Raw genomic sequence first — 17,531 nt, 5'->3', positions numbered from 1 at the left:
CACAAACAATGTGTATTCAAAGCTTTCGTCTTATCATGTTTTTGTTGAAGAGTAAATATAAAGTGCAGAAAATTAATCTGAAATGTCACTAGATCTCAAACATAATATTTCTGTGACCTTGCCAATATAGCTCCACGTCGCATCGACCATAATCCAGAGATATTAAAGCTCTAAGTTTTTGTTCTTCCAGAATTTCCCAGCAAGTACTCTCCCAACGACGACAAAAAAGTGACGGCAAAACGAACACAACCTTTCATAGCTCCTGTAATAGGTAAAGCTCAATCTTTTATCGTTGGGCGGATTTCAGGCACGGATAGATGTTCCGAGTATGATTTCAGCTGATCCGTTCATTATTAAAACATCCAGGAAAAATTGGGTTACCTTTTATCCGTATGAGGCAAAAGTCGGAATGAGCTAGCAGAGGGAACAGCATAACACCTATTCTTACCCACCCTAGGAAAAGAGGGAACTCTCGTAATAGGCACGCGTAAAACCTCATCAAATAACCTTGATTGAGATTGACGCACAAATGAACGAAAGGATCTTTTTCATAAGCAGACATAATAATTCCAGTACTTGAAAAACTTCCATCCAGGTGTTGGCCAAGCCTTCTGTACTCAATCAGTGTACACATCCATATCCATTAACGGATGGAAAAGCAAGCTCACACACCTAAATTCGACATGAAAATTCATGGCCAAACGCACCCAACTCCCCCGGGGCCCCCGACTAGCATTCGCGAAGATTAAAACCAAAAACACATTATCAAATATCAACAAGGAGTCACCCTATTATTCAAAACAAAACTCGAACGTCCAACAGCAAGTGAAATTTATCCACAGTATCCGAAGACTTGGACACGGCAGCTTTACGAGTCCGAGGCTGATACGAAACAAGACAGATGCAGACGACGACACCCAAACTAAAGACACTACAAAACACAAACACAAAAAACAAAGGGACAAAGCACGACAACCATTATCAACAAGACCGATCCGGTAAACAGTGAAAGGAGGATCTGTACCCAGATGAGGCCCGCTCGCTCACTGGCCACCACGAAGACGCAGAACCAAATGCAGGGTAGATTCCTTCTGAATATTGTAATCGGCGAGGGTGCGCCCATCCTCCAGCTGTTTGCCAGCGAATATAAGACGCTGCTGGTCAGGAGGGATCCCTTCCTTGTCCTGGATTTTCGCTTTAACATTGTCAATGGTATCCGAGCTCTCAACCTCAAGGGTGATGGTTTTGCCAGTGAGTGTCTTCACGAAGATCTGCATACCACCGCGAAGGCGGAGGACAAGGTGGAGGGTGGATTCCTTCTGGATGTTGTAGTCGGCCAGCGTTCTGCCATCCTCAAGCTGCTTACCAGCGAAGATGAGACGCTGCTGGTCTGGGGGAATCCCCTCCTTGTCCTGGATTTTAGCTTTCACATTGTCGATTGTGTCCGAGCTCTCCACTTCAAGGGTGATGGTCTTGCCTGTCAGAGTCTTGACAAAAATCTGCATGCCACCACGGAGACGGAGGACAAGGTGCAGAGTGGATTCCTTCTGGATGTTGTAGTCAGCGAGAGTGCGACCATCCTCAAGTTGCTTACCAGCAAAGATCAAACGCTGTTGGTCTGGGGGGATCCCTTCCTTGTCCTGGATCTTAGCTTTCACGTTGTCAATTGTATCTGAGCTCTCCACCTCGAGGGTGATGGTCTTCCCGGTAAGTGTCTTGACAAAGATTTGCATGCCACCACGGAGTCTGAGAACAAGGTGAAGGGTCGATTCCTTCTGGATGTTGTAGTCCGCCAAAGTGCGCCCATCCTCAAGCTGTTTGCCAGCGAAGATGAGACGCTGCTGGTCAGGAGGGATCCCTTCCTTGTCCTGAATCTTAGCTTTCACGTTGTCAATGGTGTCCGAGCTCTCCACCTCGAGGGTGATGGTCTTCCCAGTAAGTGTCTTTACAAAGATTTGCATGCCTCCACGAAGCCTAAGAACAAGGTGAAGGGTTGATTCCTTCTGGATGTTGTAGTCGGCCAACGTGCGACCATCCTCAAGCTGCTTGCCAGCAAAGATGAGACGCTGCTGGTCTGGAGGGATACCCTCCTTGTCCTGGATCTTGGCTTTCACGTTGTCTATGGTGTCGGAGCTCTCCACCTCAAGGGTAATGGTCTTCCCAGTGAGGGTCTTGACAAATATTTGCATGCCACCACGGAGACGCAGGACAAGGTGAAGGGTTGACTCCTTCTGGATGTTATAGTCAGCCAATGTGCGACCATCTTCAAGCTGCTTACCAGCAAAGATAAGTCGCTGCTGGTCGGGAGGGATGCCCTCCTTGTCCTGGATCTTAGCCTTTACATTGTCGATTGTGTCTGAGCTCTCCACCTCAAGGGTGATGGTCTTTCCAGTGAGGGTCTTAACGAAGATCTGCATCTGCATGTAGAAAGAGAAAACCGTGCACATCAACACGAGAACAACCACAGTGCTAAATTCAGCCATGAAAAACCAATCGAAAGAAACTGCTGAAACATAAATTGTGGCTAGGATCATCGTAGCATGCGAAAACAACAAAACATCACAACCTGAAAATGAAGCTGCACATATCAAGAACCAAAGTTTGAAGGGGCCAAGAGAAAAAAGAACGAGAACACCGGTATCTCCAAAAGATCAAAGGTAAATCAATCCCTCACTCGAAAGTACACAGAATTTATCAAAATAATGTCTTAAGTTAGCCATATATTTTTGAGTCAAATATGTTTTCGGCGAACGCAATAAAATACCCCAAGCTCAAAAAGAAACACCAAGAAACAACAGAAAAAAAAATCATAGAGCTAAGTTTTAACGACATGCAAAAATGATAAACTTTACAAGTAATTACATGACACCAAAAAAAATCACCAAAATCACCAGATCTGCCTCACCATCCTTGGGCACTCTATTAAGAGATACAGCCATGCACATACAGTGCACCCAAAGGGAAAAAATACAGCGGAATTATAATAAGAAACAAAAATAAAATTTCACAAGTAAAAATCGAAAGCAATTTGATACAAAAGAATACAATAAAAAAACTAGTAAGTTCCCACATTCGAGACTAATACAAATCTTTCATTCGACACAAACAAATTCAACGAAAAACAGAACGATGGAAACCACCGCTCAAGAAGACCATATCAATAGAAGGGGCCCAACCAATAGAAAATTTTCCAGAACAGAATACAACATCTGCAATCTCAAACGCAGTACCACAGGCAGAGAGGAGCCATAAAAACAATAGCAACACGCAACACCATGCTCAGACCGGACAAAAGAACCAAAAAACATAAAAATAAAAATAAAAGATCCTAAATCAAGAGGCAAATAGCCCAAGCCCTAATGCTCACACTCAACCGACAACAGAGTAATCAAACAGAACAAGAACTCCCATATACCACCGATCCAAGACGCAATACCCCAAACCATAGCACATGCCTATATGAAAATAAGACCGACCTAATCACCAACAGCATGAAAAAACAACGGCCAATACAAAAAAAAAACAAGAAATACGAATCTTCAGATCATAAAAGTGAGAACTCGGTCCAAAAACTCTGAAAAAAAAACAAGAGAAAAGGGATCCTTGCCCCAGACTAAAAACAAAGAAAAAAAATAACGAACGAAACTTTGCCGCCTTACGAGACACCCAAGAAGCCCTACATCATATAAAACCAAAAACGAAAGAACTTCCGAAACAAATAGAAGAATCACAGAGAAAATTGCAAAAAAAAAAAATTAAAAATAACACCCAAATCAAGAACAAAAGGAATAAGAAAAGGGGGAAAATAAAAAACAAGAAGAAGAAAGCCATACCTTTGGGGAAGAAGAGGAACGACTACGTATGACTGAAAACCCACGAAAGAAAACGACGATGAGGAGAGAAGAGGAGCCCCTATTCATAGTTGGGACGGTTAGGTCGGCAGACCCCTCAAGGACCCATCGACGGACGCGATCGTTACACGTATCCGCGTGAGCTGTAACGCACTTGACCACAAACACAAGAACGCTTTTTTATTTTTTATTTTTTCTTTTAATTTTTAATTTTCTAGGGACGATTAGGGGATCACCTGAAATGACCTAGTCAAACATCGTTGAAAAGTAGGGGTGGCAAAATCTGGCCCGACCCGCCAACCCGCTTCTTAGCCGGGTTAGGGTTTGACTTAAACGGGTTCTTATCGTAAACGGGTCGATTCACCTAACCCGTTTATTAAACGGGTCGTATTCGTGTTAGGGATATGCCAACCCGTCAACCCGTTTACACAAACTCATGAACTCGCAACCCGTTTATATATATATATATATATATATATATATATATATATATATATATATTAACTTATCTAACCCTAACTCCTAACTTTACAATCCGATTAAGCTTCAGTTATATTCGATTAAACTTAAATATCGGATTTGGATTGAAATTTGATGGGTTTTAATGGACTCAAATTTCATTAAAAATGTTCATATTCAAATTTCAATCTAAATCGTCGTGTCGTTCGACCCAACCTGTTTATTAAACGGGTTAATCGTGTTGTGTCGGGTTACTCGTTTAATAAATGGGTTGTGTTCGTGTTTGCCACATCCGACCCGTTTAATAAACGGGTTGTATTCGTGTTGAGGTATTCTGACCCGCCAACCTGTTAACCGGGCCCACCAACCTGTGGACCCGACCCGATTGCCACCCCTATTGAAAAGTTTTAAAATATCGGGTGTCAGGATTCTTTCCTCTAGGAAAATATCGTTCAATTGTTTTTTTAAAGTATTAAGGCCTGTTTGGAATCTGGTAGTTGGGATGGGCATTTATGCATTTGGGATGGAAAGTGAGGCACTTTCTTTTTTTGTATTCACACTAAATAATGGATTTGGCGGCTGGCACTTCTTCAAATGCATAAAGGCGTATGATTCCATCCGGGCTACCAGAATGCAAACAGGGCCTTAAGAATTTTAATCCGTTAATTTCCGTTTTTCAAAATAAGTCTTGAATTCCTCCTTCTCTCTATTAAATCTTGCGCCCACGTTTGAAAGTGAGAAAGATTTAAGAAAAATGATACAAGATAAAGAATTTGTAAGGTTTTTTTTTCGACTCGATTTACTTTTTAAAAAGTTTTTTCTAAAAAATACACTTTTGACAGGAAATATTCTTACAAGAAGAGGTGAGAGAATGTTTCATACCAAATGAAAATGATGAGATCCACTTCTCACCACCACCACCACCCACCACTGCCTTCTCAAGTTCACCGGCTACCGCTGCAGCCTGCCGAGCCCAACCCAATCTACAAGAGATCACCATCTGCACCTATCACCCAATAAAAGATCCTATCCTTGCCCTTATCTGAAACTTTGCCCAATCAAAGTGCGGCAAAAAACAACAACTGATTTTCACCATTTGATCACCAGCCTCGCTTTGATCATTCATCTTCCCTAACCCTGACAATGGTCATCTTCCAGATCGATTTATGGCCAAACTAAAAGCTCAACCGAGAAGATACACCAATTACCCGCCGATCTGATCATTGCGGATACACCGTCAGTCTAGGTCACCTCCTCTCTCCCTCCTGATTCATGCACACAAACAAGTGAAAAAAAAATTAATTTAAAAAATGTGGTTATCTTATTTAAGAGCTCCAACTTGGTTGCTTATCCGAACTCCCGATCGTTTCAGCTCGATTCGACCTTAGCTTGTGATGATAGGATTCATCGAGACATGAGCAAAGCTGATAAATGTGGGTTATCAAAAGTTAGTGACAATAAGATTGTTGGTCCCCATGTGTTACATGGAATGACAAGCTTTTCCCCATTATTCTTCACAGATAAGCTTTCTTTCCTTTTCCTTTGCATGAGTACCATATCACAATTGTTTGTTTGGTGATATTATTATGACTGGTGATACTGAATATAACCAATCCCCTCTCAATTAGCATCAAGTGTTTAAAACAGATATGATTTATGGAGTAGATCATCAGGCTGTTATGCATTCTTAGGGGCAAAGCAAAAATACATTTTGGAACCATACCATTTGGGTTCGAACTTGCAACCTTCCAACACAAGGTGAAGTGAACTAACTGCCCCCGCCAGACAAGAAAGAGAGGGTTGTGTATGTTTGCCCCCGATGATTCACTGAATCCCACGTCCGTGTTCGGGGGATCGAATGAGCGCCACGTATTCATGCACATGGGGCTTGTATTCCCGTGTATGTTGACATAACTTTGCATCGGACTCTAGTGCTGTTGCAAAGACTTAATCACCCTTACTTGCTTTTCTTGCCCTGAAATGACGGTTTGAGGAAATGACAAAAATATCTTCCATTCAAAAGTTGTGAAATGACGGGTGGGGAAAAGGACAAAAAAGTCCTCCATCCAGAAAGTTTGATGTTAACCATTTAAAGTGGAGACGTTCGCCTGCGCCATCTGCTGTAACAGTTGCTCCCATTATCAACCCAAACTTTGCCTTCGTCTCCAGTCGAGCTTTCCGCCTTGTTTTTTATCCTGTTGTACAACACACTGTCGCCTTCTCGTGCCTGCCTTGTGTTACAAAACATTCCAGTGTCTTCTCTTCATTTCTGCTGTCGTTAGGCATCATGGAAGAAAGCAATGATTCACAAACATTCCAACCAGTGCCATTAAGGCAGCGTGAGTAGCTTTTCATCTCATCATGCTATCGATGAAGAAGGCATGTCGTCTTGTGTGCCATTAAGGCATTGTTTGGTTATTGCAGGTAGATCTTGTTATTACGAAGGTTGGAAACTTATCGATATTTGTAAGACGCTGGGACCTGTTGACAAGAACGCTTGTTTGCAGATGCTAGGAAGGGCCTCTACCCCATCAGGTATCCTACAGTCACTCATCATATGCATTGTATCTCAAACCGCTGTATTAGTAACAGACTCTCATTTTTGTGAGATACATTTTTGTTAGTTAATATCGATTTGTTTGCTATTATGTTCAAGTTCTTCCTTATCGATTTGTAATTTATTGTGCGATATATTTATCGACCTTTTAGATAGTATATTTTTGTATCGTCGAGTTGTAAGTTATAAATACTGAACTGCCGTATCGATTTTCAATATCTGACAAATCGCTATACATATCGTTTTGTAAGATATTATATGTTTTGTAATATGTATTTGTAAGATATTTGTACACAGACTTTGAAAACGTTTGGGTGCAGAAACACATCTTGACACGCATGGCGGGGCGATTTTCGCATGCATATCGTTGCTCTCTCAGCGACTTCTATTGAACTCGCTTTAGAGCCTCGTGGATATTATGAGAGCGTTATCGTCAACACACATGTACGACATGTGTATTTTATTGGCATGGTAAGCGACACGTCGATGCTCAGCATAAGCAAACATCAAACCGCACTTGCTTTGATACTTTCATTCATTAAATCGTTGCTTTGACTTGCGTAACCCTAGTGGTATCCGTTCTCATATGCATCCTGATTAAATCGTAGTAAACCTATGCCGCTTGCTAACGGAAATTGATATATTGCTTACAAAACATTCTACTATCTTCTTTTATTTGTCGTTGTTGTTAGGCATTAAGGAAGAAAGCAATGATGCACAAACATTCCAACCAGTTCCATCAAGGCGGCGTGAGTAGCTTCCCAGCATCATGCTATCGATGAAGAAGACATGTCGTCTTGTGTGTCATTAAGGCTTTGTTTGGTTATTGCAGGTAGATCTTGTTCTTACGAAGGTTGGAAACTTATCGATATTTGTAAGACGCTGGGACCTGTTGACAGGAATGCTTGTTTGCAGATGCTAGGAAGGGCCTCTACCCCATCAGGTATCCTACATTCACTCATCATATGCATTGTATCTCAAACCGCTGTATTAGTAACAGACTCTCGTTTTTGTGAGATAATATCGACTTGTTTGCTATGTTGCTGCAAACACAAATTGATATATTGCTTAAAACATTATTGAGCTTATCATCAGGTTGTAATAAAGACGATGTAGCTCAATCAATAGAAAGATCTGGAGAATTGAATATCTATACTTATGACCCAACAGAAGAATTGAACATCTGCACTAACGATGCACATGAAAAGAAGGGTGCAGGCATTAGACCCACTATTGACTTGAATGTTCCAGTGGAAGAAATGCAATTCAATGATGAGGTAGACTACCATGACAGCGCACATAATAAAAGTGTATGCACCGGGAATGTACACGGAAGTACACTTGACTTCAATGTTCTAGGAGAAGAAATGCAATTCAATAATGATCCTGATTTTGATGTCAGTACACTTAATAAAACCGTAGGAACTGGGAATGTACATGGAATTGCACTTGACTATGTTCCTATAGAAGGAATGCATTTTAATAACGAAGAAGATGCATATAAATTTTACAATGATTATGCCTTAAAAGTTGGCTTCAGTGTGAGAAGGTTTTCTTGGTCAAAAAATGCACAGGGTGTCTTGGTTAGAAAGACAAATGTCTGTTCCAAGCAAGGTTGGAAGAAATCAATGGGAAATCCAACTAGGAGCACGCCAGAATCAAGATGTGGATGTCAGGCGAGATTGGTTTTGAGAAGACATCCGAATGGAAAATTTGTCGTGCGTACTTTAATCAGTGATCATAATCATGATTTATCTGCATCATTTATGACTCCTATGCTAAGGTCACATCGTAAAGTAACTGTAGCGCATGCTGCAATGGCTGAAATAGCCGATAGCGTCGGCATTGCACCAAGGAAGACATACAATTTGTTTACCCGCATAGATGGTGGTCGCGAAAATGTGCCATTCACACCTTTGGATCTTAGAAACCACTTGAGCAGGAAGAGGACAGATAACATGAAGAACGGAGAAATATGTTGTTTGGTTCGTAACTTACAGAATAAATCAAGCAATAAACATGGTTTCTTTAGTGCAATGCAAGTGGACACAGATGGATATGCTGTGAATATGTTTTGGTCAGATTCAAGGTCTAGATTAGATTATAAATGCTTCAATGATGTGCTTGTGTTTGATACTACAGTAAAGATTAACACTAAACAGTTGCCATTTACGCAGTTTGTGGGAGTGAACCATCACGCACAAAGTTGTATATTAGGCGGTGCTTTTGTGTATGACCAGACCAAGGAAACCTTTGAGTGGTTGTTCAGAGTATTTACATAGGCAATGAACGAGAAGCATCCTGAAACTGTACTTACAGATGGTGATCACGCAATTGCAGCTGCAGTGTTTCATGTGTGGCCAGATGCACATCATCGCCTGTGTTTGTGGCATATCTTTCAAAATGCAGCAAAGAACATAAGACACATATTTAATCAGAATACAGGGTTTGACAAACATTTTACAAGGTGTGTACTTCATAGCGTAGACGAGGTCACCTTTAAGTCAGATTGGGACAAAATGATTAAGACATATGACCTTGCTGACTGTCTGTGGTTACAAAATTTATATGCAGAAAAAGAGAAGTGGGCATTGGCATATGGAAGACAATACTTTTGTGCAGGTATGATAAGCACACAAAGAGTCGAATCTATGCATGCCACGCTGAAGAAAACCCTGTATTCATGTTTAACAATGTTTCGTTTCATGGAAAAATATGAATTATTTGTAGACGGTCTAAAACAGAATGAGCTTGAACAAGACGTGAAATGCTTCAATACACGACCTCTAACTTTTGGCATGAAAATATTGATGCGACCTGCAGCTCTGTATACACTAACTGTATTTGAATGGATCAAGAAAGAGGTGTTGTATGTCATGAATTGCAAAATAGAAGAACTGGTGCAAACTGAGAATATGCACAAATACCATATTTTTTGTCAGGGTGAAAAGCATCAGGAAAGGCAAGAAGCACATGTCACGTATAATGTCGACAACGGAAGGGTAGAATGTTCGTGCAAAATGTATGAATTCAAAGGTATACTATGTTGTCATGCATTAAAGGCACTCAATCAAGAGAAGATACATGAAATACCTGAGTCTTACGTAATGCGAAGATAGACGAGACGCGCGAAGATTGAAATGCTCGTTATGGACAATGCGAGTAAATCTGGTGTTGACGAGAAGTGCCACATAGCCTCCCGTTACCAACAACTGTGTAGGTCATTCATGCATGTTGCGGATTTGGCATCGAGAAGCGAAGAAGGCTATGCATGTGTGAGAAAAGCTGCAACGGAGTTACTTGAAAACGTGGAGTTAATTCACATTAAGTCTGTTGCAGCGAATGAATATCAGCCGAAGATAATGGGATCGAACAACGTAGGTCAAAATCATGTCTCGCTTGACACTCCCGAGAAGTTGCGCCGAAGCGTAAACATTATCTTCAACAAGTCAGTAGTGAACGTTGTTGATTATGATGGACATATTCATGAAGCGCAGGGTATCAAAAGAAAACCTGCCTCTGATCGCAGTCGTCAGAGGGCAAAGGGTGCACTAGAATTGGTTGGCAAGAAAAGGACTAAGAAACAACCAACCTGTAATAAAAAACAACAAAGCCCTTCGAATGAACAGGTATGTAAAACATTATATTGCTTCCCATTGCGTGAAGCTTGTCAAATAGCTAACTCGTGTAATGTCCATCATGCAGCAATACTCTGCAGAAGTACCAGCAAACGTTCAAACCTACATTCCTCCCGACCAGATTTCCGGCAACGATCGCTACAGTTTTACAAGGCTTTTGGTATGTAATCGATGTTGCGAGGAGGTATGCATTTCTTGTGAAACTTAATTCAGTGTCTAATATTTTCTCTTTCATGACAGGCTATGATGCAGTCGACAGATAGGTTTGGGACACAGGAATCTCGTGTGGGCTATTAACTTAGTTGTCATGCCTCTTTGCATGACCCGATCTCCACAATGCCGGATTTTTTGAGAGTTTATAGTCGTTTGTCATTGACGACTTGCGGTTCGTGGTTGAATTTGTTCAAATCGATAGATAGCGGGTTTTTGCTTCCGCAGGAAAGCGAATGATGACATCACTGTATGACGATTTGTGGTTATCGTTGCATAGCGATATGTGGCATCGCAGCGTAGAACGTTGTTGATTATTGTTGAACTGTCAATCTTAGCGTGATGCGAAGGATTGTTCAAGTGTGCTGCGATGTGTGGCATCGCAGCGTAGGACTGTCAATCACTGTGCTGCGATGCCACAGATCGCTATTCAATGATAACCACAAATCGCCATACACCTCCTGTCAACTTTTTCTCCAGCAAATCTTTCGCGTTCCCGACACCTCCACTTGCCTTTTGAAATCATTATTGTTATCTTGTGAAAAGTTGTATCCATATATTATAAATAAAAGGCTACTCAATGTGTATTTTCCAACGGATACCCATAAATGTTTGAGTTGTCGTACAGTATTCATTGATCATGTTGGTTGAGCAGTATATCTTTTAGGTCATAAATAATCGCACAAGCACTGGAAGGTGTGTTTGTCTTCTACTTTGTGAACCAGCAACAACCAAACCGACGGTTCTTTCATAAACCTGGAGATCCGCCCTCGAACATAGAAAATTATAGTCGGTGAGGCAGACGAAGACAACTACACGACCAACAATGGTGAATCATGGGTATATTGTCTACACATAGTCTACATGTTCAGCAAAATCCGTCTCTTTCATGCGTTTTTTGCGATTTGTTTTTGTGTACTATATAATGTAATTTAAATATCGGTCGTTGCAATGTCCGCATTCATTTCAGTCGAACATCCACCGACGAAGTTGGGCAAAAACTTAGTCAATCACTCATGGAGGACATCAACCGAATGTGTAGTGAATTCGCACAATGCAACATGATCAGTAATTTTGTTAGTATGAAACTAGTAGTAGTTGTCTATAAACGTAAGCCATGTGTACGTATGATCAATACAACACCATATTTGCTGCAAACAGACTATATCCGATTTCGTAAATTATATTAAAAGCAACGCACCAAGCTAGACTGTGAGCGTCGTCAGCCCATATTTCATGGTATATCGGTTGTATTTTATGTTGCTTTTCATTATTGATTTAGTCCAATTGATTCGTATGTTAACGTTGGTGTTAGCAATGTTTCTTTCGGTTTGCAGACTATATTACGCCGTTTGCCATACTCCAGTGGATTTCAAGACGGCAAACCTTATTGGGTTAACGGTAATCACTGCAGAGACCTTATGACAAGTGAAAAGGTAAGCAAACAAACCTACAGTGCAATATTACAGCGTGACAGTGGTAACAACATTTTTTTGATCTATTTGCAGATAATGATTCCTACACTCTGGCAGTCTGAAAAGCATTGGGTCTTATACGTGATGGATTTACTCGAAAAACAACTATGGTGTTACAATTCGTTGGAAGTTGACAGTGGTTTACGGCTAGACATTTCTTATCTTGTAAGATTCCATCTGTATGAGTATCGTGTAGTGTACTGGGGTCATGAATTTACTTTCGGTCGCATTATTCTCAGATCGGTTTTCTCATAGCCATTTTGGGAGTCGATGTCAGCGAGTGGATCTATCGCACGGCATACCATGCTCCTTTACAAGATAATGGCGTTGATTGCGGCGTATTTGTAATGAAGTACATTGAAGCGATATACAATGGTGCAGAACCCTGTTTCGACGCTGTATGCCATTCCTTGGCCTCTGTTATTGGCAATTAAGGGCATGTCTATTGCTTCTAGTTTACAATCTGTTTTTGCAGGTTGATATACCCGGATTCCGCGAAGAACTCTACAAAAAGTTGACGTCCTTTCTAATTTCAGAGAAGAAACTGACGGAGGCGTCGCGAGGATCTAAAAGACTTGTAATTGATAAAAGATGTGCGCTCAACCCGCGTGATTGACAGTCGCAGGGTGAGACTGCGATGTGTGCAATGAACAAAGACTTCTAATGTTCGAAATGATAATATTCAACATCGCTATGAAATATTGTATTCTTAAACATCGCTTTATTGCTGGCATATGAAAAAGGTGATGAATAAGAGTCATTAATGTCGCGTTCGTATTTTACGAATAGTACAAAGCGATACGCTTGGTGGTCTAACGTCAAGCTACACTGCTACGACCATGAAAACCTGTGCCAGCATTTGAAAATTGCTTGAATTTTAAACGACGGCTTCTTCAATTATGATCTTACAGACGTATGAAAAAGGTATAGACGGATACGACAACTGCGTTGAAGCCGCCTATGCACTCGATTCAAGAATCAGTCGTTTATGCAGGAATTGTCGATTTTGTCGGTTCCTTATTCGCGAAGCAAAGTGGAACTGTGTGTTGTGTCATTCAAATATTAATGAAACGTCCTATCACCCTCCGTCAGTTTTCGAGTATATACGTCAGTTTCATTAAACCAAAAGCAAATCTTAAATAAAAAAGCACTCTGCATTAATGAAAACAATGTCATGCCAGAGGGCTATTCTGAATCGTAGTCAATGCGATTGGACCGAATCTTTGGGTCTCAAATAAATCCACAAGTACGTCTCAAGAAATCGCCTTAGGTGTACATTACCGTCGGTTCATCAATACAGCGATTTCTGAGAACAAACATTTTTTATTGATAAGTTCACGTAATGCGATATTTAGAAATATCTTTCGCCGTACAGTATTCTTCATTTCTTAAGAACAACTTTACCAGCATTGGTTATGCGTATACAACACAAAACTATTTCTGAATACAATTTACTTTTCATAGAACACCCATCACCGGAACGAGATGAACACCCGTCACCGGAATGACAAATCCGCTGAGACCTCGCTAGGGAAAGGAAGAGGACTTGGCGGAGCTCCTGCTGGGCACCCTCAGCGCGACTGCACCGACTGGGTTGCTGTCGAGGAGGATGGCGAGAACGGTGATGGAAGGGCTCGTTAGGTTGTACAGACAGAGCAATCGATAGGTTTCACTTTATATTATTCTGTCTGCCGTTCGTTTTAAACTCAATCAATTTTCCGCATATTTCGTCGCGTATTTTCGGCATATGTTCCTGCAACAAAACAGGTAATGTGAAACCAATATATAACAGGAATACCCAATAACATCGGATACAAAGCTCATACAGCGTGGAAACAAGGTTCTTCCCCATTGTATATTGCTTCAATATGCTTCATTACGAATATGCCACAATCGACCCCATTACTTTGTAACGGAGCATCATCAACACAGAGCAACATCCACTCGGCAATGTCGACACCCATAAGCCCGTTAAGGAATCCCGCCTGTGAAAAAAGGGATAATATATTACAGTCCGGTTCACCTCGAATAGCTACTTCACCTTTGGGCACAAGCTTACCAAATGCATAGCATCGCGTTCTACGCCACTGTGGCAGTCCAATGAGTTGTAGCACCATGTTTTACCTGAAAATTCATCTCGTATAGGACCCAATGGTCTGGATGTTGCCAGAGTGTAGGAAGTAAAATCTGCGAATCGATAAAATCATTTTTCGTTCCAAAGACTTATCGTGATGGGGATGTTACGAATAAACCTTGGATAAGAGGTTTGTTCACTTACCTTTCCAAATTTCGAAATGTCTATGCACTCATCATCGTTGTTCCAACAAGGTAGTGCATCTGCGAATCCTATGCCGTATGGCTTTCGCCAGACGTACATCTGTTGCACGAAATAGCAAGGTTTAACCACCAAGAAACGTGAGTACGTCATGAAAGCAAACAGAACAACAGCGGCCCAGACATACCATGAAATACGGGCTGATGATGCGTACTGTATTGCTCGTTGGGTTGCTCTGAATGTAATTGACAAAATCATACATTGTCTAGTTGCACAAATTTATGAACTTCAGAACATGCAAACCGATGACCTAGAAATTGATAGTGGACAAATACTTACAAAATTACTGATAGTGTTCCCATCTGCAAATTCATCTTGCATCTGCTCGATGTCATCTACGAACTCGTCAGGGCATTGCCGCCCACCCGAGACTGTGGATGTTGCACTGAGTGCACCATGAGCGTGATATTCAGGATTGGACATTGAAATTATTGTCTACAGTAAATAACACTAGTCCAAATACGACATGAAAAGGCAAATGTTCACTAAACCGCTCAGGCGTTTCAAAAAATATACCTCTTAAGCGCTAGTCCTGGTACTGTGGATGTGGTTGTCTTCTTGTTCAGGGCCGTGCGTGGTCGTTTTGCTTCCATCGTCCACTCCATTGGCGTCGTGCCTGGTCGTTTAGCTCCCATCCTCCTATCTGTTTGCTCCGTGCCTGGTCGTTTTTCTCCCCTCGTCCACTCCTCTGGCGTCGTGCCTGGTCGTTTTGCTCCCATCGTCTTCTCCGTTGCCGCCGTGCCCGGTCGTAGTGCTCCCATCGTCTTTGTCGTCGTGTCGGGTCGTATTGCTCCACTCGTCCTCTTCTTGGCCGCCATGGCTGGTCGTACTGCTCCGATTGTCCCCTTCTTCGGCGCCATGCCTGGATGGAGATATCGATGGCACCTTTGCAATGCAGATACTGAAACGCCGTCCTCACCTACAAAGGTAAAGTCCTTTAACGTGCAGCCATTTTTTGAAAACAGCCCGCTAATTAATTGATTGCGTTTAAAAAAAAATATAAATACGGCTTTTCGCATGCCGCCTTTTTTTTATAACCGCCGCCAAATTAAATGCTTGTGTTCGAAGTATTCAAAAATACGTCTTTCCATGCCGCTCATTAAGTTTTAAATATTCAAAAATACGTTTTCCACGTGTGATTTGACATTCGAACAATACCCACAAATCACTATGCTGCGATGCCACAGATCGCTATTCAACGATAACCACAAATCGCCATACCGTGATGTCATCAATCGACTTCCTGCAGTAGCAAAAAATCGCTAACAGCCGCTACAAATAAATCGCTCTCCGACTCAAAGCACGAAGTATCCAGCGATGGCAACAAATCCTTTCCTTATCTATTGATTATTTAACACAAATACCTTTTCACGATTATCGTATATGGCTACAAACCTTTGTGCCGTCAGAACTCGTTAAATTATTGTTCATGACTTAGATCGCAATATTTTGTGCGATATTCTTTCGAGGCGAAGACAAATACAACGATTGCTAAACATAAATGCTATATCTTAGCGATGCCAAAGAGGTTAGGCAATGCCACGATTTCTGAAGAAACATCTATTTTCGTTTAAAGTTTATTTATTACCGAGACCCAAAGTCGAAAAGATGTAATAATAAAGAATTAAACAGTAAAAGAATTTCACGTTGTCGCAACTCATTATACAATTACAACAAATGTATTGCGTGATAAAAATGAAAATCTAGGATTTATTCCGAGTCACTGGACGAATCTGATGAAATTTCATAGACTTGTCTCTCACTTTTTATTGGTGGACTGTCTATCCTGGGCGGCCTCTTCGTTGCGAAACCTTGCCTAAGAAGACTGGTCATCATGTCCACCACTGCATTCAATTGAATACCCATAGTGCTTACTTCTGTCCTTAATTTCTTATTCTTCCTCTCAATAAGTTCGAACCTTGCGGCAGAGACAGTCTTCTCTTTTGGAGCAAGTGTTCGGTCTTCCTCGTGCTTTGTTACTGAGGGACTAGTCGTATTAACCAGAGCGAGATGACGTTTTGGTTGTAGAGGCTGGGCTACAACATGAGAAAGGACAGTTGGGAGGCATGGGTTGACAATTTTCTCAATCTTCCGATTTCGCCGCATTGGTTCCCAATAGCTTTCGAAATAGAAGGGATCAAATTGTCGTCCTTCATGATCATACGATACGGCAGGGAAACCACCTGAGTTCCAATTTAATAATTCATCCCTTTAGCGATCGCTCCAATTCACGTGCCTGCCTCCACCAATATTCATCTTCCTTCTCACCTCCAAAGGCTTATTTGTGATAGACTGCCCCAAGCCAGATTGTAGGATAACTCGACTACCTTGCTGCAACTCGGCTTCAAAATTGCAGAATAGCCACAAATCGCGGTCAGACAATCTGGCAGCCTCCGCAACAACGTCTTCATCATCGCCCCCATCTCCATAAGGTCTCCACAAAACCTGTACATTGGTGATTCTTTTTAATAACGAATGACAAATATATTAAAATTTATTTACGCATGATATGGCAACAACGATATGCACTACGGAAAACAATCCTGCAGCGATGTATACTTAAGAATGTTGAACATTACAACGATTTATAATACTCAATGGTAAATGCTGACGCGATTGTAAACAATTTTAGAACGTTTACCTCGTTTAATTACAGCCCATCTAAAATGGACTTAGCATTATAAACTGTGACATTTATTCTGGCCCAGCGACCGATCTTTGGAAAACCACAAATCAGAGGGCCACACCGTGGACGCAATGGGATAATATGTTCCAACGCTCAGGCCTAACAAAAAAAATATTATTAGCAACGCCACAGACTGCAATGAGATTTGTCTACAAATACTAAGTATGTAATCAACAAATACCTCAACAAATGGCCAAAATCCGCCAACTGTTTTCGTACCATTACTCGCACGGTGGAGTTGACTGTACAGGTGTGCGAGCATAGCGACACCCCAGGCATAGTTGTCGACTTCGTCTAAGTCTGCCAGGTACTGCAGCCAC

The 17,531-nt window shown here is 41.4% G+C and overlaps 1 protein-coding gene across 1 annotated transcript; it reads right to left on the bottom strand.

Moving 5' to 3' along the window:
• Positions 1 to 745: 745 nt before the first annotated feature.
• Positions 746 to 3,884, bottom strand: LOC149819494 (polyubiquitin-like). The gene is made up of 2 exons (XM_089985315.1): positions 3,834 to 3,884; positions 746 to 2,417 (listed from the first exon to the last, which is right to left on the bottom strand). The coding sequence occupies exon 2, from the start codon at positions 2,415 to 2,417 to the stop codon at positions 1,044 to 1,046; it is 1,374 nt and encodes a 457-aa protein (XP_089841441.1). The 5' UTR covers positions 3,834 to 3,884; the 3' UTR covers positions 746 to 1,043.
• Between the last annotated feature and the right edge of the window lie 13,647 nt (positions 3,885 to 17,531).

The sequence above is a fragment of the Nuphar pumila genome, chromosome 13 (assembly GCF_984573655.1).
Source record: "Nuphar pumila chromosome 13, dmNupPumi1.hap1.1, whole genome shotgun sequence".
NCBI lineage: Eukaryota > Viridiplantae > Streptophyta > Magnoliopsida > Nymphaeales > Nymphaeaceae > Nuphar > Nuphar pumila.
This window is presented reverse-complemented; position numbering and strand designations above follow the sequence as displayed.

What these genes read in the sequence shown, in the direction of transcription:
- LOC149819494 (XM_089985315.1), bottom strand. Translation starts at nt 2,417, where the DNA reads ATGCAGATCTTCGTTAAGACCCTCACTGGAAAGACCATCACCCTTGAG.